This window comes from Oncorhynchus gorbuscha, unplaced genomic scaffold, assembly GCF_021184085.1.
Source record: "Oncorhynchus gorbuscha isolate QuinsamMale2020 ecotype Even-year unplaced genomic scaffold, OgorEven_v1.0 Un_scaffold_587, whole genome shotgun sequence".
Classification (NCBI taxonomy): Eukaryota; Metazoa; Chordata; class Actinopteri; order Salmoniformes; family Salmonidae; genus Oncorhynchus; species Oncorhynchus gorbuscha.
In genome coordinates, this window is record NW_025745422.1 from 88,041 (window position 1) to 112,830 (window position 24,790).

A 24,790-nucleotide genomic window follows, 5' to 3' on the forward strand; every position below is an offset into this window, starting at 1 on the left:
TTCATACCTTTACCTTGATTCGGCAGTCTTGTCCAGATTATCATGGCATTTGTAGTTCTTTATGATAGCCACATTAGCAGCTAATTAGCATTTCATTTTGGGTGGGTAAATACAGGCAAATATATTGATAAAAGTCACCTTGTACTAGAGATTTACACAGCCCTTGTTTTAAGTGTTTCTAAATACCCACAAGGGAAAAAGAAATGGTGGGGAAATGTTTGGAGCCATTTCCCTGTTTGACCGCTAGGTTTTATGGGTATTATGACTCATACTGTGGCACTCTATATACTGTAGTTTATGCTCATGTACATGGAAAGGTGTGCCCCTTTCTATCCAATGAGATAATCTGGGCTCCCCCAGAAGCAAAAGTTCCCTACAGACTCTTTAATCGCGGTGTTCTTTGCACAAGGTAGTATATTGCTGCATATACTTTGGCAGTACTAGGGTTAGTTTGACAACTATGGCACTGGCAGACCTATTTTTTGCCATAATTTATTTAGCATATTTAAGTAGCCTGCAGGCTACTCAAAATGTAGGCTGTAATTGAAAACAATACTGCATTTTAAATTGTGCCTCTGCAAGGACAGGCAAGAAATTGGTTATGTAGTCTAGGAATTACCCATATTTTCTGTCTCTATTTGAGGAGTAGCCTAATTTTGGTGAGAGTCCATGTTCTCCATGCCGCTGTCCTTTTTTAATTAATACATCCACTATTGAGGACGTTTTTAAAATTCTTATTATTATTAACACTCTCTAAGGACTACAGTGACAGATTCTCGACGTTGGGATTTAGGTTTTGTACCTGTATTCTTGCGCTGATCTACACATTTTCGTGCATAAGGCACCGTTTCCAGGCCTTATCCTTTGCTTTAATTATTTATTTACGTGTAAACTGCGGTCTTGCTATCAAAACATTGATGGTCGATCATCCCCATCTCTGTTGAGGGCCGAACTAAAACACCTTCATTTATTTTCATCTCAAATTGGAGTAGGCTGACACACAGTCATTATGGCTCGTCCGCGGCCGCGGGAGTACAAGGCAGGAGATTTGGTTTTTGCGAAGATGAAGGGATACCCACACTGGCCAGCGAGGGTGAGTAGGTGATGCAGCCGAGCTGAAAAGCAGGGAGGCGGGGTTGCCTGAGACAATACCGCCGATGCTTTGGGATATATGCGATGGGCTCTTACCGCCACCTTCTTCACCATGCGTGTTTGTCTTTCGCAGCTTAGTTCACAGTGAACCTACCAACCTTCATCACATATTCAGCTATTGCAGATCGCTATTTTGATACGCTGCAAACCACAATAACCAGTCATTCTTATGTTTACCATCCTTTACATTTTCCCTGTGTTTCCCAGTCAGGAAATGAGGGCGCTATTGAATGGTCTGCTACTACGTCTGTTTTTGAATCCGTCTCTTCCTTACGTACTGTTTTTACTTTTCATTCCCCACATTCCACAAATTCACTTGAAAGCAAAGCGGTTGTAATTGTATCGAACTACAAAGTAATTAGCTACTGTAGCAGCGATTTGGTATAGCCTACTAGAGCTAGCCTTTATAGTCAGTCAGACTTGACCTGAGGTAACCGGGTGACGTGAGCCCTTTCCAACAACAATGTTACATTGTAAGCGTTCTGATTACACTGTTGGCCTCAAGTGTTCTAGCATCTGCAACATTGTTTCAAGATACTGACACTTTACACTCTTATTTCTATTGTTTGGAATATGTAGACAACACACAGCATTGCAGTTAGGACACTACTGCTTACTGACATATTAAAGTGTGTTAATGCAGTTCACAAACACTGTTGCAGTTTGTATTATGGGTTCATTTCTGAGATCCCATGAACAGATACATCTGACTTGAGTGTAATAACAGTCTCTCTCTCTCTCTCTCTCTCTCTCTCTCTCTCTCTCTCTCTCTCTCTCTCTCTCTCTCTCTCTCTCTCTCTCTCTCTCTCTCTCACTCTCTCTCTCTACTCTCTCTCTCTCTCTCTCGCACTCTCTCTCTCTCTCGCACTCTCTCTCTCTCTCTCTCTCTCTCTCTCTCTCTCTCTCTCTACATCTCTCTCTCTCATCTCTCTCTCTCTCTCTCTCTACATATCTCTCTCTCTCTCTCTCTCTACATCTCTCTCTCTCTCTCTCTCTCATCTCTCTCTCTCTCTCTCTCTCTCTACATCTCTCTCTCTCACTCTCTACATCTCATTGCCAAAGCAAGTGAGGTAGACAACATACAAAGTAAATATATAAAGTGAAAAACAACAAAAATTAACAGTAAACATTACACATACAACAGTTTCAAAACAGTAAAGACATTACAAATGTCATATTATATATATATATATATATATATATACACAATGTACAAATAGTTAAAGGACACAAGATAAAATAAATAAGCATAAATATGGGTTGTATTTACAATGGTGTTTGTTCTTCACTGGTTGCCCTTTTCTCGTGGCAACAGGTCACAAATCTTGCTGCTGTGATGGCACACTGTGGAATTTCACCCAGTAGATATGGGAGTTTTTCAAAATTGGATATGTTTTCGAAATCTTTGTGGATCTGTGTGATCTGGGGGAAATATGTCTCTCTAATATGGTCATACATTGGGCAGGAGGTTAGGAAGTGCAGCTCAGTTTCCACCTCATTTTGTGGGCAGTGAGCACATAGCCTGTCTTCTCTTGAGAGCCATGTCTGCCTACGGCGGCCTTTCTCAATAGCAAGTTTCCTTGAGACCTCGTGGCCTTTTCAATAGCAAGGCTATGCTCACTGAGTCTGTACATAGTCAAAGCTTTCCTTAATTTTGGGTCAGTCACAGTGGTCAGGTATTCTGCCGCTGTGTACTCTCTGTGTAGGGCCAAATAGCATTGTGGTTTGCTCTGTTTTTTTGTTAATTCTTTCCAATGTGTTAAGTAATTATCTTTTTGTTTTCTCATGATTTGGTTGGGTCTAATTGTGCTGTTGTCCTGGGGCTCTGTAGGGTGTGTTTGTGTTTGTGAACAGAGCCCCAGGACCAGCTTGCTTAGGGGACTCTTCTCCAGGTTCATCTCTCTGTAGGTGATGGCTTTGTTATGGAAGGTTTGTGAATCGCTTCCTTTTAGGTGGTTGTAGAATTTAACGGCTCTTTTCTGGATTTTGATAATTAGTGGGTAACGGCCTAATTCTGCTCTGCATGCATTATTTGGTGTTTTACTTTGTACACGGAGGATATTTTTGCAGAATTCTGCGTGCAGAGTCTCAATTTGGTGTTTGTCCCATTTTGTGAAGTCTTGGTTGGTGAGCGGACCCCAGACCTCACAACCATAAAAGGCAATGGGCTCTATGACTGATTCAAGTATTTTTAGCCAAATCCTAATTGGTATGTTGAAATTTATGTTTCTTTTGATGGTATAGAATGCCCTTCTTGCCTTGTCTCTCAGATCGTTCACAGCTTTGTGGAAGTTACCTGTGGTGCTGATGTTTAGGCCAAGGTATGTATAGTTTTTTGTGTGCTCTAGGGCAACAGTGTCTAGATGGAATTTGTATTTGTGGTCCTGGTGACTGGACCTTTTTTGGAACACCATTATTTTGGTCTTACTGAGATTTACTGTCAGGGCTCAGGTCTGACAGAATCTGTGCATAAGATCTAGGTGCTGCTGTAGGCCCTCCTTGGTTGGTGACAGAAGCACCAGATCATCAGCAAACAGCAGACATTTGACTTCGGATTCTAGCAGGGGGAGGCCGGGTGCTGCAGACTTTTCTAGTGCCCGCGCCAATTCGTTGATATATATGTTGAAGAGGGTGGGGCTTAAGCTGCATCCCTGTCTAACCCCACGACCCTGTGTGAAGAAATGTGTGTGATTTTGCCAATTTTAACCGCACACTTGTTGTTTGTGTACATGGATTTTATAATGTCGTATGTTTTACCCCCAACACCACTTTCCATCAGTTTGTATAGCAGACCCTCGTGCCAGATTGAGTCGAAGGCTTTTTTGAAATCAACAAAGCATGAGAAGACTTTGCCTTTGTTTTGGTTTGTTTGGTTGTCAATTAGGGTGTGCAGGGTGAATACATGGTCTGTTGTACGGTAATTTGGTAAAAAGCCAATTTGACATTTGCTCAGTACATTGTTTTCATTGAGGAAATGTATGAGTCTGCTGTTAATAATAATGCAGAGGATTTTCCCAAGGTTACTGTTGACACATATTCCACGGTAGTTATTGGGGTCAAATTTGTCTCCACTTTTGTGGATTGGGGTGATCAGTCCTTGGTTCCAAATATTGGGGAAGATGCCAGAGCTAAGTATGATGTTAAAGAGTTTTAGTATAGCCAATTGGAATTTGTTGTCTGTATATTTGATCATTTCATTGAGGATACCATCGACACCACAGGCCTTTTTTGGGTTGAAGGGTTTTTATTTTGTCCTGTAACTCATTCAATGTAATTGGAGAATCCAGTGGGTTCTGGTAGTCTTTAATAGTTGATTCTAAGATCTGTATTTGATCATGTATATGTTTTTGCTCTTTGTTCTTTGTTATAGAACCAAAAAGATTGGAGAAGTGGTTTACCCATACATCTCCATTTTGGATAGATAATTCTTCGTGTTGTTGTTTGTTTAGTGTTTTCCAATTTTCCCAGAAGTGGTTAGAGTCTATGGATTCTTCAATTGCATTGAGCTGATTTCTGACATGCTGTTCCTTCTTTTTCCGTAGTGTATTTCTGTATTGTTTTAGTGATTCACCATAGTGAAGGCGTAGACTCAGGTTTTCCGGGTCTCTATGTTTTGGTTGTTGGACAGGTTTCTCAATTTCTTTCTTAGATTTTTGCATTCTTCATCAAACCATTTGTCATTATTGTTAATTTTCTTCGTTTTTCTATTTGAGATTTTTAGATTTGATAGGGAAGCTGAGAGGTCAAATATACTGTTAAGATTTTCTACTGCCAGGTTTACACCTTCACTATTACAGTGGAACGTTTTACCCAGGAAATTGTCTAAAAGGGATTGAATTTGTTGTTGCCTAATTGTTTTTTGGTAGGTTTCCAAACTGCATTCCTTCCATCTATAGCATTTCTTAATGTTACACAGTTCCTTTGGCTTTGATGCCTCATGATTGAGTATTGCTCTGTTCAAGTAGACTGTGATTTTGCTGTGGTCTGATAGGGGTGTCATCTCTCTCTCTCTCTCTCTCTCTCTCTCTCTCTACATCTCTCTCTCTCTCTCTCTCTCTCTCTCTCTCTCTCTCTCTCTCTCTCTCTCTCTCTCTACATCTCTCTCTCTCTCTCTCTCTCTCTCTCTCTCTCTCTCTAGCATCTCTCTCTCTCTCTCTCTCTCTCTCTCTCTCTCTCTCTCTCTCTCTCTCTCTCTCTCTCTACCCCCATTAGATTGATGAACTTCCAGAGGGAGCTGTCAAGCCACCTGCTAATAAATATCCCATATTTTTCTTCGGCACACATGAAACGTAAGCCAACACACTATTATGTCCCAAATGTCACTACCTTTGACCAGAGCCCAATGGGGTAAGTAGTGCACTACATAGGGAATATTTGGGACACATACACACCTTTTCTTGCCAACTTTTTGTTGATAAGCATATTAGTAGTGCAAGCATATTACCAAAAGCATCTCCTGTGGCCTCAGTTATTACACTGAGGCCTATGTTATTACACTGAGGCCTATGTTAATACACTGAGGCCTATGTTAATACACTGAGGCCTATGTTAATACACTGAGGCCTATGTTAATACACTGAGGCCTATGTTAATACACTGAGGCCTATGTTATTACACTGAGGCCTATGTTATTACACTGAGGCCTATGTTATTACACTGAGGCCTATGTTATTACACTGAGGCCTATGTTATTACACTGAGGCCTATGTTAATACACTGAGGCCTATGTTATACACTGAGGCCTATGTTAATACACTGAGGCCTATGTTAATACACTGAGGCCTATGTTAATACACTGAGGCCTATGTTAATACACTGTGGCCTATGTTAATACACTGTGGCCTATGTTAATACACTGTGGCCTATGTTAATACACTGTGGCCTATGTTAATACACTGAGGCCTATGTTAATACACTGAGGCCTATGTTAATACACTGAGGCCTATGTTAATACACTGAGGCCTATGTTATTACACTGAGGCCTATGTTATTACACTGAGGCCTATGTTATTACACTGAGGCCTATGTTATTACACTGAGGCCTATGTTATTACACTGAGGCCTATGTTATTACACTGAGGCCTATGTTATTACACTGAGGCCTATGTTATTACACTGAGGCCTATGTTATTACACTGAGGCCTATGTTATTACACTGAGGCCTATGTTATTACACTGAGGCCTATGTTATTACACTATGTTATTACACTGAGGCCTATGTTATTACACTGAGGCCTATGTTATTACACTGAGGCCTATGTTATTACACTGAGGCCTATGTTATTACACTGAGGCCTATGTTATTACACTGAGGCCTATGTTATTACACTGAGGCCTATGTTATTACACTGAGGCCTATGTTATTACACTGAGGCCTATGTTATTACACTGAGGCCTATGTTATTACACTGAGGCCTATGTTATTACACTGAGGCCTATGTTAATACACTGAGGCCTATGTTAATACACTGAGGCCTATGTTAATACACTGAGGCCTATGTTAATACACTGAGGCCTATGTTAATACACTGAGGCCTATGTTAATACACTGAGGCCTATGTTAATACACTGAGGCCTATGTTAATACACTGAGGCCTATGTTATTACACTGAGGCCTATGTTATTACACTGAGGCCTATGGTGTTACACAGTTATAGCACTGCATTATTTTTTTATTTAGTACTTTTACCCCTTTCTCTCCCCTTTCTCTTCATGGTATCAAAATGGTAGTTACGGTCTTGTCTCATCGCTGCAACTCCCGTACAGCCTCGGGAGAGGTCGAGAGCCGTGCGTCCTCCGAAACACAACCCAACCAATGCCCACTTAACCCGGAAGCCAGCCGCACCAATGTGTCGGAGAAAACACTGTGCACCTGGCGACCGTGTCAGCGTGCACTGTGCTCTGCCCGCCACAGGAGTCGCTAGTGCGCGATGGGACAAGGACATCCCTGCCGGCCAAACCCTCCCCTAACCCGGACAACGCTGGGCCAATTGTGCACCGCCCCATGGGTCTCCTGATGGCGGCCAGCTGCGACAGAGCCTGGAATCGAACCCAGAATCCCTAGTGGCACAGCTAGCACTGCGATTCAGTGCCTTAGACCACTACGACACTCGGGAGCCCGTTATAACACTGTATTATAGTGATCAGCAGATAATATAGGCCTATTATAAACTGGAAGGTTTGAGCCCTGAATGATGATTGACAGCCGTGGTATATCAGAGAGTATACCACGGGTATGGCAACATATTTATTTTTACTGCTCTAATTACATTGGTAACCAGTTTATAATAGCAATAAGGCACCTCAGGGGTTTGAGGTATATGGCCAATATACCACGGTTAAGGGCTGTGCCCAGGCACTCCGTGTTGTGTCGTACATAAGAACAGCCCTTAGCCGTGGTAAATTGGCCATATATTACACTCCCTTGTGCCTCATTGCTTAAATATAACACTATCTTAACTTGTGTACTTTATAGCGAATATATTTATTGTTTGCACACACACTCTAGTTATAAACATGAACGCTCACTTCACAAAACAGTAGCACAACTTGAGTATATCAGTTACATGACTGTCTTTGTAGTACATATACTGAGTGTACAAAACATTAAGAACACCTGCTCTTGCCATGACAGACTGACCAGGTGAATCCAGGTGAAAGCTATGATTCCTTATTGATGTCACTTGGTAAATCCACTTCAAATCAGTGTAGATGAAGGGGAGGAGACAGGATAAAGAATGATTTTTAAGTCTTGAGACAATTGAGACATGGATTATGTATGTGTACCATTCAGAGGGTGATTGGACAAGACAAAAGATTGAAGTGCCTTTGAACAGGGTATGGTAGTAGGTGCCAGGCGCATCGCTTTGTACCAAGAACTGCAATGCTTCAGGGTTTTTCATGCTCAACAGTTTCCCGTGTTTATCAACAATGGTCCACCACCCAAAGGACATCCAGCCAACTTGACACAACTGTGGGAAACATTGGAGTCAACATGGGCCACCTTCCGGAGACACCTGAAACCCCACCTCTTTAAGGAATACCTAGGATAGGATAAAGTAATCCTTCTCACCCCCCCCCCCTTAAAAGATTTAGATGCACTATTGTAAAGTGGCTGTTCCACTGGATGTCATAAGGTGAATGCACCAATTTGTAAGTCGCTCTGGATAAGAGCGTCTGCTAAATGACTTAAATGTAAATGTAATGGGCCAGCATCCCTGTGGAACGCTTTCAACACCTTGTAGAGTCCATGCCCCGACGAATATAGGCTGCCCTGAGGGGAAAGGGGGGGTGCAACTCAATATTAGGAAGGTGTTCTTAATGTTTTGTACACTCAGTGTAAGTTACATTTTTGTGATGACAGATGAATGTTAGTGGTTTGGTTCTGGTCAGGTTGGTATTACTGCTCACCATCTCTTTCCCACCACAGTGCCTTCCTGGGCCCCAGGGATCTCCTACCATACAAGGAGTACAAGGACAAGTTTGGCAAGTCCAACAAGAGGAAAGGTTTCAACGAGGGTCTGTGGGAGATCGAGAACAACGCAGGGGTCAAATTCACCGGCTATCAGGTCCGTCGTGCTTCTCAGTCCATTTTTGTGGATTGGCCGGCACATACAGAAGTATACAAAAGTAATCCAGATATGTGGACAGTGCATTCTGATATTATGGGCTGCTGCTTCACCTTGGTGCAGTCCTCTCCTGGAGAGTTCCTTATAGAAGAGACTTCTATTTTATTTGTTTTGCTCTCAATATTTTCTCAGTTCAAATCAAATTTATTCATATAGCCCTTCGTACATCAGCTGATATCTCAAAGTGCTGTACAGAAACCCAGCCTAAAACCCCAAACAGCAAGCAATGCAGGTGTAGAAGCACGGTGGCTCGAAAAACTCCCTAGAAAGGCCAAAACCTAGGAAGAAACCTAGAGAGGAACCAGGCTATGTGGGGTGGCCAGTCCTCTTCTGGCTGTGCCGGGTGGAGATTATAACAGAACATGGCGAAGATGTTCAAATGTTCATAAATGACCAGCATGGTCGAATAATAATAAGGCAGAACAGTTGAAACTGGAGCAGCAGCACAGTCAGGTGGACTGGGGACAGCAAGGAGTCATCATGTCAGGTAGTCCTGGGGCATGGTCCTAGGGCTCAGGTCAGTTGAAACTGGAGCAGCAGCATGGCCAGGTGGACTGGGGACAGCAAGGAGTCATCATGTCAGGTAGTCCTGGGGCATGGTCCTAGGGCTCAGGTCAGTTGAAACTGGAGCAGCAGCATGGCCAGGTGGACTGGGGACAGCAAGGAGTCATCATGTCAGGTAGTCCTGGGGCATGGTCCTAGGGCTCAGGTCCTCTGAGAGAGAGAAAGAAAGAAAGAATGAGAGAATTAGAGAACGCACACTTAGATTCACACAGGACACCGAATAGGACAGGAGAAGTACTCCAGATATAACAAACTGACCCTAGCCCCCCGACACAAACTACTGCAGCATAAATACTGGAGGCTGAGACAGGAGGGGTCAGGAGACACATGGCCAAGATGTTCAAATGTTCATAAATGACCAGCATGGTCAAATAATAGTAAGGCAGAACAGTTGAAACTGGAGATCAACTCAGTTGATCTCAATAGCACATCAGTGAATAGTGTCTGCTCACTGTACTGTTTTGTAGATTTTCCTCATGTCACTCTGAAGCCAAAGGTATATTTCCTACTCTGTGTGGACAATAAAGTTGTACTCTATTCTACTGTACTCTGTCCTATGTTCTCAGGCCATCCAGCAGCAGAGCTTTTCCAAGCCGGCGGGAGAAGGAGGAGACGTGGCAGACGGAAGCAGTGAAGGAGAGGAGAGAGATTCCATAGAGGAGGTGGAAGATGACAAAGGCAAACTGAAGGAAGACAGGGCCGGGTTCAAACGGAAAAGGTCGGCCTTCTCTAAGGTACCAGGTCATCACAAACTAGTTATCAGACCCAAACTAGTTACCAGACTCTATCACACTGTAAACCTGTAGAACTCAACCATAGTCCTGGAGACCCACAGGGTGTGCAGATGTTTGTTCCAACCCAGCATTAACGCACCTGGTTCAAAGACTTGATAGATGATTTGTTTGGTCAGTTGTGTTAGTGATGGGCTATATAAAAGTCTGCCAGCCTGTGGGAACCCAGGAACAGGGTTGAAGAACACTGGCTTAACATAAGTGTCACGATGGTCTTGGGCGTGTTTTTAGATTTTTTTGTGTGAGATGGTTGACAACAGGGTCATTTCAAGGGCATCTCTAAAGTGCATCTAAAAACTTTCAAGAGGCTTCCTCTCCTTGCCTCCTCTCCTTGCCTCCTCTCCTTCATCTGCACTGACCGGACAAGGTGAAAGCAATATGACGGATGCCTTCCAACCAGGTATCTGTCTTCACTTGTTTAGCAATGTCAGCTAAATGAAACAAACGATAAGATGAGAGGAAGCCACGTGAGACTATTGAGATCTATCTCTAGTCTCTCCGGAACTATAGCTAACCTATAGGTTAAAGGTAAAAGGTCAGAGTGCAGGTGCGTATGTTCAGGGGAGCAATGGGAGGGGGGGTAGCTATCCTAAGCCTACTGATACATTACATTGCAAGTCGTCAGCATATCTTGAAAAAGAATGATTATGAAGTGAACTCGGAGGAGATATAACAGAACATGGCGAAGATGTTCAAATGTTCATAAATGACCAGCATGGTCGGAATAATAATAAGGCAGAACAGTTGAAACTGGAGCAGCAGGTCAAGGTGGACTGGGGACAACAGGTCATCATGTCAGGTAGTCCTTGGGAAACGCTGATAGTTCCACTTGAATGGTATTTCCTTCATCAGGACAACACAGCCTATGGGCCCATACAGAGTCAGGATGGTTGTAGGTAATGTTACTGTGGTGTCCATTGAGGCCTGGGTTGAAAAAAGTCACCCACAGCCCCCTCCACCCCGTCCTCGCTTAGCAACCACTGTTGCCTAGCAACTGGGCTCTATTACGCACATCTATTCGATGGAATGTAGCATTCCAGAAGACCGACCTCAGCCTCTCAAATTGGAAGTCTAACTCGTGCTTGCATTGCACAGATGAACATTTTCTTGCCTTTGTCCTTCAAAGTGCTGTCTATGCTTTTGCTGTTTTGTTTCTCAGTGCAAATACAGCTGTTTTGTTTCTCAGTGCAAATACAGCTGTTTTGTTTCTCAGTGCAAATACAGCTGTTTTGTTTACATAGCATTTGACCTGTGTTCTTTATACGTGTAGTGTGTTGTAGTGAAAGTTGAACAAATTAGCATCACACACAGAGTTGAACTGAGCTATGCAGAGCATAACAGAGCATGTTAATACATTATGATACTCTGACAGGGATGTTAATACATTATGATACTCTAACAGGGATGTTAATACATTATGATACTCTAACAGGGATGTTAATACATTATGATACTCTGACAGGGATGTTAATACATTATGATACTCTGACAGGGATGTTAATACATTATGATACTCTGACAGGGATGTTAATACATTATGATACTCTAACAAGGATGTTAATACATTATGATACTCTGACAGGGATGTTAATACATTATGATACTCTAACAAGGATGTTAATACATTATGATACTCTGACAGGGATGTTAATACATTATGATACTCTGACAGGGATGTTATGTTAATACATTATGATACTCTAACAAGGATGTTAATACATTATGATACTCTGACAGGGATGTTAATACATTATGATACTTAGGGATACATTATGATACTCTGACAGGGATGTTAATACATTATGATACTCTGACAGGGATGTTATGTTAATACATTATGATACTCTAACAGGGATGTTAATACATTATGATACTCTAACAGGGATGTTAATACATTATGATACTCTGACAGGGATGTTAATACATTATGATACTCTGACAGGGATGTTATGTTAATACATTATGATACTCTAACAAGGATGTTAATACATTATGATACTCTGACAGGGATGTTAATACATTATGATACTCTGACAGGGATGTTAATACATTATGATACTCTGACAGGGATGTTATGTTAATACATTATGATACTCTAACAGGGATGTTAATACATTATGATACTCTGACAGGGATGTTAATACATTATGATACTCTAACGGGGATGTTATGTTAATACATTATGATACTCTGACAGGGATGTTATGTTAATACATTATGATACTCTAACAAGGATGTTAATACATTATGATACTCTGACAGGGATGTTAATACATTATGATACTCTGACAGGGATGTTATGTTAATACATTATGATACTCTGACAGGGATGTTAATACATTATGATACTCTGACAGGGATGTTATGTTAATACATTATGATACTCTGACAGGGATGTTAATACATTATGATACTCTGACAGGGATGTTATGTTAATACATTATGATACTCTGACAGGGATGTTAGAGAAAACCACGCACCACATTTTTTTGCATTCGCTGAATAAATAAATCGTGCTGATCTGTGTGTGTTGTCCCCAGAAGTCATCCAAGCTGTCCAGGATCTCGTCTGGAGAGGAGGATCTGGAGGACGGGAGAGAGGAGGATCAGAAGAGCGGATCGGAGGGGGGAGACCCCGATAACGACATCATTAAGAACACTGCCGACAGCAAGGTGGGCCGCCCAGGGGGGATGTCAGGGTTGGGGACAATTCTAATTAAAGTCAGTTAAATCAAGAAAGGATTTGAATTTTAAATATTTTTTTATTTATTTAAAATAAATAGGTTCTCCTTTTCAGTTTATTGAAAATATAACATTTTTACAACAATTAAGTCAGAATTTCAGTCTACTTCTTGAATTGACTGTCTTCAATTTGAATTGACCCCAGCCATGGTGGATGTAGCCTGATCCCAGATCTGTTTGTATGCTTGGCGTGACATTGACCCATGGTGGATGTAGCCTGATCCCAGATCTGTTTGTATGCTTGGCGTGACATTGACCCTAGTTGACAAGACAGTGCTGACACATTTCAGTCACCGGTATGTTTATTCCTTCCTTGGTACCACAAAGTGATGGTGTTGCAAGATCAACACTTGATTACTAATTTATTTGATTTAGCAAAGATTAAAATGGAGGTGAAAATGTTGCAGATATTGTTCATTCAATGCAGGAATACTGACACCAGGGGGCATGGTAGCAAAATAACTGTTCTGATTCTCTTGTATCATTCAAACAGCATTATTATATCACTTCATTGTGTCCTGTGTCACTGTCAGATACTTATGTTTCTGATGTGTATTCTAATTGTTTAATAGGATATTTTTCAATTAGAATATTTTTATGCCTATGTTCCAGAACCAGTTGCTGAGAGAAGAACATTAGGTGCTGTGGACACCTGCAGAGGGAAGGGAAGGTATTCATTGTTGCTATCACGTGATATTGGAATGGTCAAACTCCCATAATCACCACCTCTAGCACTACCTGTAATGGGTCATTCACGTCTATCTCTATGTAGAAAATAACACACATCTACTACAGTATATCAGTAAATCTGTACCACTCTGCTTCAGCCAATAGATGCCCAGGCTTGACCAGAACCAAGGTAACTAGCTTCAAAACAACATACACACACACCTGTGTCCCCGTCTCTTTCAAAATCAGAACACCACATTTCATATCTAAACAGTGTAAAATAAGCATCAATCGATATTTATATTGACCCTTAGCCTCCACTATCTGATTAATCCATCAATGATGTCATTTAGGTAAACATGTTAGCTATGTTTGATAAAACTTCTATGAATATACAGTATAATATACTCCCCTGTGGTCTATGATGATTGATATATGTTGGGTATTGCAGTTTTCTGATCATACTAGTTGTATCTTGGATTTTCTTTTATAAAACAATGGTTTAAGGGGAGGGACTAGCTTAGGGTTGCAAAATTCCAGTATATTTTCAAAACTTTCCAGTTTTCCAGAAATCCCGGTTGGAATAATCCTGCAATCAGGAGGGAATAAGCAGGAAATCCGGTGATCATACGACTGGAATTCATGGGAAACCTGAGAATTTGGGGAATGTTACTGGAAATTTGAAATGTGTGTTTAACTGACTGTATAACATATCCATATCACTCAGCACTGTATGTTGCTCTTTTATGTAACCGCAAAAGATGAATGGGAAAAGACATAGATAAATGTACGAAGTGTTGTGCACAAACCGACTCTCTAACTTTCTATCTATATATTTGACTTTGGTTGTAGAGTATAGGGCCAGTATTCTACCTGACTGATCTAGCTAACTGCTCGTTCCGCATCCCAAATGGAACCCTACCACCTACATACTTTTGTGCACTACGCGGCCTTCATCTTTCTATGGGAAGTGATGAATCGGTTTCAACCTGTGTCAGTAGAATGGGTTATTGTATATTTTAAAAGCTTTCTATAGTGGCATGCTCAACTGTTGTACACAACTACCTAGTTATTTTCATAACGTTTTCAATTATACTGAACAAAATGGTAAACGCAACATGTAAAATGTTTCATGATGAGCTGAAATAAAAGATCCCAGAAATGTTTCATACGCACAAAAACATTATTTCTCTCAAATTTGGTGCACAAATTTGTTTACATCACTGTTAGTGAACATTTCTCCATTGCCAGGATTATCCATCCACCTGACAGGTGTGGCATATCAAGAAGCTGATTAAAGCTGATTAAAATAGCATTACACTACGCTCCTTGTGCTAGGGACAATAAAAGTTTTGTCACACAACACAGATGTCGCAAGTTTTGAGTGAGCGTGCAATTGGCATGCTGACTGCAGGAATGTCCACCAGAGCTGTTGCCAGATAATTGAATGTTCATTTCTCTACCATAAGCCGTCTCCAACGTCATTTTAGAGAATTTGACAGTACATCCAATCAGCCTCACAACCGCAGACCACGTGTAACCACACCAGCCCAGGACCTCCACATCCAGCTTCTTCACCTGCGGGATCGTGTGAGACCACCCACCCGGACAGCTGATGAAACTGAGGCGTATTTCTGTCTGTAAAAAAAACGCTTTTGTGGGGAAAAACTCATTCTGATTGGCTGGGCCTGGCTCCCAAGTGGGTGGGCCTATGCCCTCCCAGGCCCACCCATGGCTGCGCCCCTGCCCACTCATGTGAAATCAATAGATTAGGGCCTAATGAATTCATTTAAATTGACTGATTTCCTTATATGAACTGTAACTCAGTAAAATCTTTGAAATTGTTGCATGTTGCGTTTATATATTTGTTCAGTATACCTGCTGTTTTTCCATTCACATTTCTTCCACAGTGCGGTGAATGAGAAAAAAAGACATAACACAACCATGTTTGCAAGCACCTTTCTCAGACGATATATAGGTTTTCATCCTGAGGCATTTATGACATGTTGGAAACTCAGAAATACAAGCTTCCAAGTTTAAAAAAACAACATTTGAACTGCCCTCCAACTATTTACAAGTGACATCACCTACTAAGGAAATTACCTCGATAACGAAATCAGCGTTCTCAATGAGTTCAAGGCATGTGAATGCACACAACTCGTTTCTCCGAGTTTTCGAGTCATATTTTCAGAGTTTCCGACTTGTCATGAATGCAGCTTTAGTGTTTGGTGTAAAGTTGGCGCCTGGCATGCTGGAAAATGGTGTTTTCTGCCTTGGTTCAGCTTCCAAACTTACTGTTACACACTCCCATCAATGGTATGCCAGTAGCCTGCTCTCCTTCCTATGTCTTTATGAAAAATATATTCTATTTATTTTTTTGATGATAGTTGATTATAATACTGTGTGAAATGTAAACTCATACATTTAAAAAAAAAAATATTTAAACCTTTCAATCTTTGTTAATGCTCGGAATTAGAACATGTTTTACATTTTAAAGGTTTGTAGTTTAAAGTAAACTGTTGCTGTTTATGGACAAGACTTTTACAGAATAAACTCATTGGAATGCACCCAGTGTTTGCAAACACGTATTATTTGGAAAACACAGACATCTCACATGCAAGAGCACCAACAGAGCCAGAAAACACACATCTGATTTTACAAATCAAGACTTATTTCAGGTTTTTAACACGTAAATTAGACACAAATATTCAAATATTGCGTCCACAAAACTAGTCCTTAAATCCTCTCCAAACACCTTTAAACATAACACAATCGATTTTGATTCACCATATAGCATTTTATGACAACAAACCTTTTGTTTTATTTAAAAGTAAATGTTGTAATGCTTGACAGAACCAGAGAATACAAGTAATTTAGCTGAAAACACATTTAGAACAGTGCTGTATTCATAACATATCCCAGAGTAGGAGTGCTGCTGATCTAGGGTCAGGTCCCCCCGTCCATTTATTGTTATTCATTGCAATCTAAAAGGCTAAACTGATCCTAAATCAGTAAAGGTATCCAGTTTTCTTTCTATGTAAAGGAATGTACCACTGAGCAAGATATGCTTGGATGCTGTTTTTAAGTCTCTGTTGTGTTGCTGTCAGTAGAGTACAGCAGTGAGACTACAGTAGTGTACACTAAAGACTACAGTTGTGAGTATTGAATATACTACAGTTAGAGTTGGCCAGTGCAGAATATGAAACAGACTGGCCACCAGGTTATGCTAGGCAAAGAGATACTTTTGGACTTGTTTCTGCGGTTATGCTAGGCTGAGAGATACTTTTGGACTGGTTTCTGCGGTTATGCTAGGCAGAGAGATACCTTTTGGACTGGTTTCTGCGGTTATGCTAGGCAGAGATACTTTTGGACTGGTTTCTGTGGTTATGCCAGGCAGAGAGATACTTTTGGACTGGTTTCTGCGGTTATACTAGGCAGAGAGATACTTTTGGACTGGTTTCTGTGGTTATGCTAGGCAGAGAGATACTTTTGGACTGGTTTCTGTGGTTATGCTAGGCAGAGAGATACTTTTGGACTGGTTTCTGTGGTTATGCTAGGCAGAGAGATACTTTTGGACTGGTTTCTGTGGTTATGCTAGGCAGAGAGATACTTTTGGACTGGTTTCTGTGGTTATGCTAGGCAGAGAGATACCTTTGGACTGGTTTCTGTGGTTATGCTAGGCAGAGAGATACTTTTGGACTGGTTTCTGTGGTTATGCTAGGCAGAGAGATACTTTTGGACTGGTTTCTGTGGTTATGCTAGGCAGAGAGATACTTTTGGACTGGTTTCTGTGGTTATGCTAGGCAGAGAGATACCTTTGGACTGGTTTCTGTGGTTATGCTAGGCAGAGAGATACATTTGGACTGGTTTCTGTGGTTATGCTAGGCAGAGATATACTTTTGGAGTGGTTTCTGTGGTTATGCTAGGCAGAGAGATACTTTTGGACTGGTTTCTGTGGTTATGCTAGGCAGAGAGATACTTTTGGACTGGTTTCTGCGTAGTCAAGGCCTGAGTCGGTCATCCAGCTAGCCAGTCAGTTGGTCAGTCAGTTCCTTCAGTCAGTCCTCTTGTCATTGTGTTGGTCTCTGAGGAAGAAGGCAGGGCTAGTGACACAGCGGTAGCAGAGGGCTTGGGGTACGATGGCATACAGGGCGTTGACTAATAGAAAGACCAGCTGGCTGTCAGCTGGTACTCTGTAGGAGAACGGCGTCCGCGTGTGGAGAGATGCACCGATGTGGGAGAACTGGGCCTGAGGAGGAGAGAAGACAAGATAAGACAGAGAGAGTATAAAAACAAGAAGTGGAGGGGTAGAAAGAAAGAGGGAGAAGATGAGGAGAAAGAACGAAAGATAAATGAAGGATCCGCTTTGACAATCTCAACATGAAAGCTGGAAGATACACTAGAAAAGCTGGATTTCTTGGTACGCATCTGGTATTCAGAAACGTTTCTTCTATATACTGTACAAGCTACCATACGTCTTCTATGAACCCTGTACCATAGCATAGACCTACACTCTCCTGAGCTGTTCACTGTCATATTCTGTCAGTATCATGAGTGGAATATCTCTCCACTATCAATCTCTGAACTGGGCCTATTTCCCTGTAGCCTACTGCTGTCATTCCTAGCATGGAGAGGCATTGAAACAAGATATATGAGCCTGTCTGTCTGTCTGCTTGTCTGTGTCTGTCTGCCTGTTTTCCTGCTTGTCTACCTGCCTGTTTTCCTGCCTGCCTGCCTGCCTGCCTGCCTGCCTGCCTGCCTGCCTGCCTGCCTGCCTGCCTGCCTGCCTGCCTGCCTGCCTGCCTGCCTGCCTGCCTGCCTGCCTGCCTGCCTGCCTGCCTGCCTGCCTGCGTCTGTGTGTCTACACACACACTCGGCCTCTCTCTACCTCTATATTTAGCCTGGCTAGGCAACATGTCTGCTGTGTCTAAAGATGGGCCCAGCTTTTGTCTCTCTTGGGACTGATGGCACAGGACAGCCTACTGGCTTCACAACAAAGCAATGGCAGCCACTCACTGTTTCGTTTGCTGCTTCCAACTACACATGTGATCTTTAAATAAGCTTTAAGTGGTACACATACACACATTTTGAGCGATCAACCAACCAATCAACCAAAATGTATTGTACCCAAAGGGAAATATGTCTGCAAGCAAGGTAAATCCACCTGAGAAAGAATGTGTCAGTCTGTCTATCTGTGTGTGACTAAAAGCTGATTCAATTCATCAAGACACGGTGTGATCAGTTGAATCAGGTGTGTTGTTTAGCACAATAATGGAACAAAAGCCTGCACACTGTGGGTCAGTTGCTTTAGCAAATATCACCAGTCCTTGGGGATGCATCAATACTGGCCATACACAGAGCGCTCCCTGAGCCCTTGTTAGAGAGAGTACCTTAGAAACCTGGGAATTTATAGCACTAATCAGACTGTGTGTGTGTGTGTGTGCGCGTGTGTGTGTGTGTGTGTGTGTGCGTGCGTGCGTGCGTGCATGCACTGGCCTCTGCAGTACGACAGCTTGTCCACAGGAAAACAGATGAGTTAACCATGTGCAGAGCCACAGTCATTCACATACTTTATCTAGGACAACACTGGAATTTGTATAGCTGAAATATCCCCTAGGTATAGATCTAGGATCCTCTCCCCCAACCCTAACTTTGACCTATAGTGGGGAAAATGCACAACTGACCCAATATCAGCATGTAGGAAGGGGAACTTCACCCTACTTCTTTTGAAATAGTAATTTCATTCCAGTTATATTTCTAGGCTCCCCACTCACCTGTGCTATTGCCCCAGAGTGGACCAGAGTGAGGTCAGGCATCCACTCACACCCAGGCACGAGCAGCCCGTAGAGTGCAATGATGTAGTACGGACCGGAGTAAAGCATGTTCACTATCATCTAGGACACAGCAGAGACATAATAGCCTGCGTTTAAACAGGCAGCACAATTCTGATATGTTTTCCACTAACTGGCCCTTTGACTAATCAGATCAACTCTGAAAAATATGTGAAAAGATTTGATGTCATTGGTCCAAAAAAACAATTAGTGGAAAATAGATCAGAATTGGGCTGCCTGTGTAAACGCAGCTATAGAGGTTAAAAGGGGTCCTACTATATAGTTTGAGGTAAGTAGTGAGTCATGGGTAACTGCAAACATGGCGTGTCTGAAAATGGGCGTGTCTGAAAGTGGGCGTGTCTGAAAGTGGGCGTGTCTGAAAGTGGGCGTGTCAACGGAAGTGGGCGTGTCAACGGAAGTGGGTGTGCCAACCGAAGTGGGTGTGTCAACAGAAGTTGGCGTGTCAACAGAAGTGGGTGTGTGAAAAGCAACTCAGCAAATAGGGCAGATTTGTTGCCAATTCTCCTAACCTGCCACGTTAATTCTCCTAACCTGCCAAGTTAATTATCGTAACCTGCCACGTTAATTATCCTAACCTACTATATTAATTCTCCTAACCTGCTACATTAATTCTCCTAACCTGCCACATTAATTATCCTAACCTACTATATTAATTATCCTAAACTGCTACGTTAATTCTCCTAACCTGCCACGTTAATTATCATAACCTACTATATTAATTCTCCTAACCTGCTACGTTAATTCTCCTAACCTGCCACGTTAATTATCCTAACCTACTATATTAATTCTCCTAAACTGCTACGTTAATTCTCCTAACCTGCCACGTTAATTCCCCTAACCTGCCAAGTTAATTATCCTAACCTGCCACGTTAATAATCCTAACCTACTATATTAATTCTCCTAACCTGCTACGTTAATTCTCCTAACCTGCCAAGTTAATTATCCTAACCTGCCACGTTAATTATCCTAACCTACTATATTAATTCTCCTAACCTGCTACGTTAATTATCCTAACCTGCCACGTTAATTATCCTAACCTACTATATTAATTCTCCTAACCTGCCACATTAATTAACCTAACCTGCCACGTTAATTATCCTAACCTACTATATTAATTCTCCTAAACTGCCACATTAATTATCCTAACCTACTATATTAATTCTCCTAACCTGCCACATTAATTATCCTAACCTACTATATTAATTCTCCTAACCTGCCACATTAATTATCCTAACCTGCCACGTTAATTCTCCTAACCTGACACATTAATTATGCTAACCTGCCAAGTTAATTATCCTTACCTGCTACATTAATTCTCCTAAACTGCTACGTTAATTATCCTAACCTGCCACGTTAATTATCCTAACCTGCCACATTAATTATCCTAACCTACTATATTAATTCTCCTAAACTGCTACGTTAATTATCCTAACCTGCTACGTTAATTCTCCTAACCTGCCAAGTTAATTATCCTTACCTGCTACGTTAATTCTCCTAACCTGCCACGTTAATTCTCCTAACCTGCCACGTTAATTTTCCTAACCTGCCATGTTATTTATCCTAACCTGCCATGTTATTTATCCTAACCTGCCATGTTATTTATTCTAACTTGCCACGTTAATTCTCCTAACCTGTTAATCCTCGTTAATTCTCCTATCCTGCCACGTTAATTCTCCTAACCTGCCACGTTAATTCTCCTAACCTGCCACGTTAATTCTCCTAACCTGCCACGCCATTCTCCTAATTAATTCTCCTAACCTGCCACGTTAATTCTCCTAACCTGCCACGTTAATTCTCCTAACCTGCCAATTCTCCTAACCTGCCGTTAATTATTCTAACCCACCTAACCTGCCATGTTAAACCCATCCTGCCACTGATGTTAATTCCTAACCTGCCACTGATTCTTAAACCTGCCAACCTGCTCGCTGTTAATCCTAACCTACTGGCTATGTAATAACCTGATAATGGAGTTAATCCACCTACTGATGTTAAACCCATCGCTGTTAATCCACCTACTGATGTTAAACTGATGTTAAACCTACTGATGTTAATCCAAACTGATGTTAAACCCATCGCTGTTAATCCACCTACTGATGTTAAACCCATCGCTGTTAATCCACCTACTGATGTTAAACCCATCGCTGTTAATCCACCTACTGATGTTAAACCCATCGCTGTTAATCCACCTACTGATGTTAAACCCTGATGTTAAACCCATCGCTGTTAATCCACCTACTGATGTTAAACCCATCGCTGTTAATCCACCTACTGATGTTAAACCCATCACCTACTGATGTTAAACCCATCGCTGTTAATCCACCTACTGATGTTAAACCCATCGCTGTTAATCCACCTACTGATGTTAAACCCATCGCTGTTAATCCACCTACTGATGTTAAACCCATCGCTGTTAATCCACCTACTGATGTTAAACCACATCGCTGTTAATCCACCTACTGATGTTAAACCCATCGCTGTTAATCCACCTACTGATGTTAAACCCATCGCTGTTAATCCACCTACTGATGTTAAACCCATCGCTGTTAATCCACCTACTGATGTTAAACCCATCGCTGTTAATCCACCTACTGATGTTAAACCCATCGCTGTTAATCCACCTACTGATGTTAAACCCATCGCTGTTAATCCACCTACTGATGTTAAACCCATCGCTGTTAATCCACCTACTGATGTTAAACCCATCGCTGTTAATCCACCTACTGATGTTAAACCCATCGCTGTTAATCCACCTACTGATGTTAAACCCATCGCTGTTAATCCACCTACTGATGTTAAACCCATCGCTGTTAATCCACCTACTGATGTTAAACCCATCGCTGTTAATCCACCTACTGATGTTAAACCCATCTGTTAATCCTGTTAATCCACCTACTGATGTTAAACCCATCGCTGTTAATCCACCTACTGATGTTAAACCCATCGCTGTTAATCCACCTACTGATGTTAAACCCATCGCTGTTAATCCACCTACTGATGTTAAACCCATCGCTGTTAATCCACCTACTGATGTTAAACCCATCGCTGTTAATCCACCTACTGATGTTAAACCCATCGCTGTTAATCCACCTACTGATGTTAAACCCATCGCTGTTAATCCACCTACTGATGTTAAACCCATCGCTGTTAATCCACCTACTGATGTTAAACCCATCGCTGTTAATCCACCTACTGATGTTAAACCCATCGCTGTTAATCCACCTACTGATGTTAAACCCATCGCTGTTAATCCACCTACTGATGTTAAACCCATCGCTGTTAATCCACCTACTGATGTTAAACCCATCGCTGTTAATCCACCTACTGATGTTAAACCCAAAGTCAAGCTGTTTATATATTCTATGTGCTAGTCTATCTGCTGTGTAGATCCTACTAAAGCATTAGGAGAAATCAGCAGGTCTCCATCCCATATGAATGTAAAGGTTGACACCGTCTCATCCGATCTAATGATTTGACAGTGCTATATTTCTCTTGCTAAGACACCTGCTTTGTTAGCTAACTCCCATAAGTGAAAATACATTTAAACTTTTCTTTAACAATTTCAGTGAGGAAAAACATAACTTTAACAAGACATTTAGTATTAAACAGCGTGCGACACGCACCACATGCAAATTCAATCAAGAGTTAAAGTATCAAAGCTTCCGTTATTTAGAATGTGGTGCTGTGTTTGGTTTACAGCTGTTTTAGTGAGAGGAAAATATCCCCTCTATTTTAGACATGACAAACGTATGAGTCCATCATCCATATAACAGTGTGCTCCATGGCTTGGCCTTTCCATTACTTACCTGTATTTTAGGATAAGACGAGGGGTCCTTCAGGTAAGGCTCATATAGCTGTGTGTACTCCTGACACCACTCTGTCGGGCAGTCCAGGGCCACCTAGGCCAGACACTGTTCAATGAGTGTTACATCAGACCCAGTTGTAAACAGTTAAATGGGCCTCAATCCTTTCTTCAGCAATGAGTATAACTATAATGATCCTTTTGTAATAGAAGCTTTTATTCAGCTCAGAGTGACATTCAGTACCATGTTCTAACATTTTCATCCATCATCCTTCTCAGGTAGTTTTTACCTTTATTTAACCATTTAACCTTTATTTAACCCTCTTTTGCGAGGGGAACATGGCAGCCGCCACGGTAACCCATAGATCCATTAGAAGTACAACTGGCTGGCATATGTAGTTTGGCAATGTCTCTGTGGTTCTTACCAGGCCTCTGAAGACACAGAAGAATAATGCAGGGACGAGGTAGATGACAAACAGAAAGTCTAGGGGCCTCTCCACTAGCGTAGTCCTCTGGGCCTCATTGATACTCTGTCAGGAAAAGATACACCAACATCAGCAATGTCTCTCTGTTTTAATGGATAGTGATATTGCTCAAGTCAGGATTTGTAGCTCGATGTGTGCACACCAAAAAAGCTTTGCAGGATTGAGTGAACAAAATAAATAAAAAAAATTGCTTCAGATTGAATTGCTTCAGATTGACAAGAAAACATTTAGTCAAAAAACACTTGGCCTCTGCAAGAGGAGCCAATTCCCATTGAATTGTCTAATAATATCTGGGAACATCTATTTTTACTTTGGCATCTTTAACCAAATTCCCTGATGGTCAATCATGGTGGATGTAAACAAGTAGGCTTGTTACTGATAAATGGAGAGTGACTATGTCCCTTGCAGTGTTACATTATAGCATCTGGTTACAATGCAATATTGTATGACCTTTGACCCTGAAGGATTGGGCTCTTACCATTGTCCGAGCCTGTCTGGTGGTGGACAGGCTGAAGACGCGGAAGCAGGCCCACACCGACACCACGACGTAGAGCATGTGGACCAGGAACAGGGGGCTCAGCTGGGTACCATACTTCCCTGGTGGGGAGAGATCAAAAAGCATGTGTTAAAATAATGTTCCTCTCTGAGGATAGACAATACATGTTCTGTGTGTCTGTACAGGGGTAAATCTCACTAGATCTGTGTGAAAATAATGTTCCTCTCTGAGGATAGACCATACATGTTCTGTGTGTCTGTACAGGGGTAAATCTCACTAGATCTGTGTGAAAATAATGTTCCTCTCTGAGGATAGACAATACAAGTTCTGTGTGTCTGTACAGGGGTAAATCTCACTAGATCCGTGCTGAGACTGATTTGCATTGTGTTCAGGGATAAAGCATATCAGCCATGCATGTTCAATAAAGTAACGGTCTAATTTGATCCATTCGTTTGAGTGCACCCACCCACAACATTTCCAGGAATGTAGACGATGACGCGCATGAGAATGGACCCCACCCAGTACAGGCCGATGGCTCTGTAGCTTGCCCTGCAAAGACAGGCAACACACACATCACAACACACACATCCCAACACACACAACACAGACATCA

At 41.8% G+C, this 24,790-nt stretch overlaps 2 protein-coding genes across 8 annotated transcripts in view; one reads left to right on the forward strand and one right to left on the reverse strand.

The window, feature by feature from the left end:
• The first annotated feature begins 363 nt into the window (after window positions 1-363).
• Window positions 364-15,016, forward strand: hdgfl3 (HDGF like 3). 5 transcript variants are annotated; one of them, XM_046334222.1, is made up of 7 exons: window positions 364-409; window positions 993-1,093; window positions 5,365-5,441; window positions 8,582-8,720; window positions 9,911-10,078; window positions 12,676-12,807; window positions 13,489-15,016. In XM_046334222.1, the coding sequence occupies exons 2-7, from the start codon at window positions 1,010-1,012 to the stop codon at window positions 13,513-13,515; spliced, it is 627 nt and encodes a 208-aa protein (XP_046190178.1). In that variant the 5' UTR covers window positions 364-409; window positions 993-1,009; the 3' UTR covers window positions 13,516-15,016. The 5 variants fall into 5 exon arrangements, with proteins under 5 accessions (XP_046190178.1, XP_046190177.1, XP_046190179.1 ...); XM_046334221.1 differs by lacking the exon at window positions 364-409 and having other exon boundaries at window positions 416-1,093; XM_046334223.1 differs by lacking the exon at window positions 364-409 and having other exon boundaries at window positions 416-1,093; window positions 12,679-12,807.
• Window positions 15,017-15,126: 110 nt separating this feature from the next.
• LOC124018905 (transmembrane 6 superfamily member 1-like) overlaps window positions 15,127-24,790 on the reverse strand; it is an 11,943-nt gene continuing 2,279 nt past the window's right edge. For 2 of the 3 annotated variants that reach the window (XM_046334233.1, XM_046334231.1), the window contains 6 exons: window positions 24,644-24,726; window positions 24,160-24,278; window positions 23,622-23,726; window positions 23,201-23,293; window positions 19,320-19,439; window positions 15,127-17,794 (listed from right to left, as the gene is read on the reverse strand). In XM_046334233.1, the coding sequence (XP_046190189.1) occupies window positions 17,600-17,794; window positions 19,320-19,439; window positions 23,201-23,293; window positions 23,622-23,726; window positions 24,160-24,278; window positions 24,644-24,680 (669 nt within the window). In that variant the 5' untranslated portion in view covers window positions 24,681-24,726 and the 3' untranslated portion in view covers window positions 15,127-17,599. The remainder of the gene's footprint in view (window positions 17,795-19,319; window positions 19,440-23,200; window positions 23,294-23,621; window positions 23,727-24,159; window positions 24,279-24,643; window positions 24,727-24,790) is intronic. The other variant, XM_046334232.1, reaches the window with a different exon arrangement.

What these genes read in the sequence shown, in the direction of transcription:
- hdgfl3 (XM_046334222.1), top strand. Translation starts at nt 1,010, where the DNA reads ATGGCTCGTCCGCGGCCGCGGGAGTACAAGGCAGGAGATTTGGTTTTT. An exon ending in ACCCACACTGGCCAGCGAGG is followed by an intron (nt 1,094 to 5,364) that starts GTGAGTAGGTGA and finishes TACCCCCATTAG; the next exon opens with ATTGATGAACTTCCAGAGGG. An exon ending in AGAACACTGCCGACAGCAAG is followed by an intron (nt 12,808 to 13,488) that starts GTGGGCCGCCCA and finishes CCTATGTTCCAG; the next exon opens with AACCAGTTGCTGAGAGAAGA.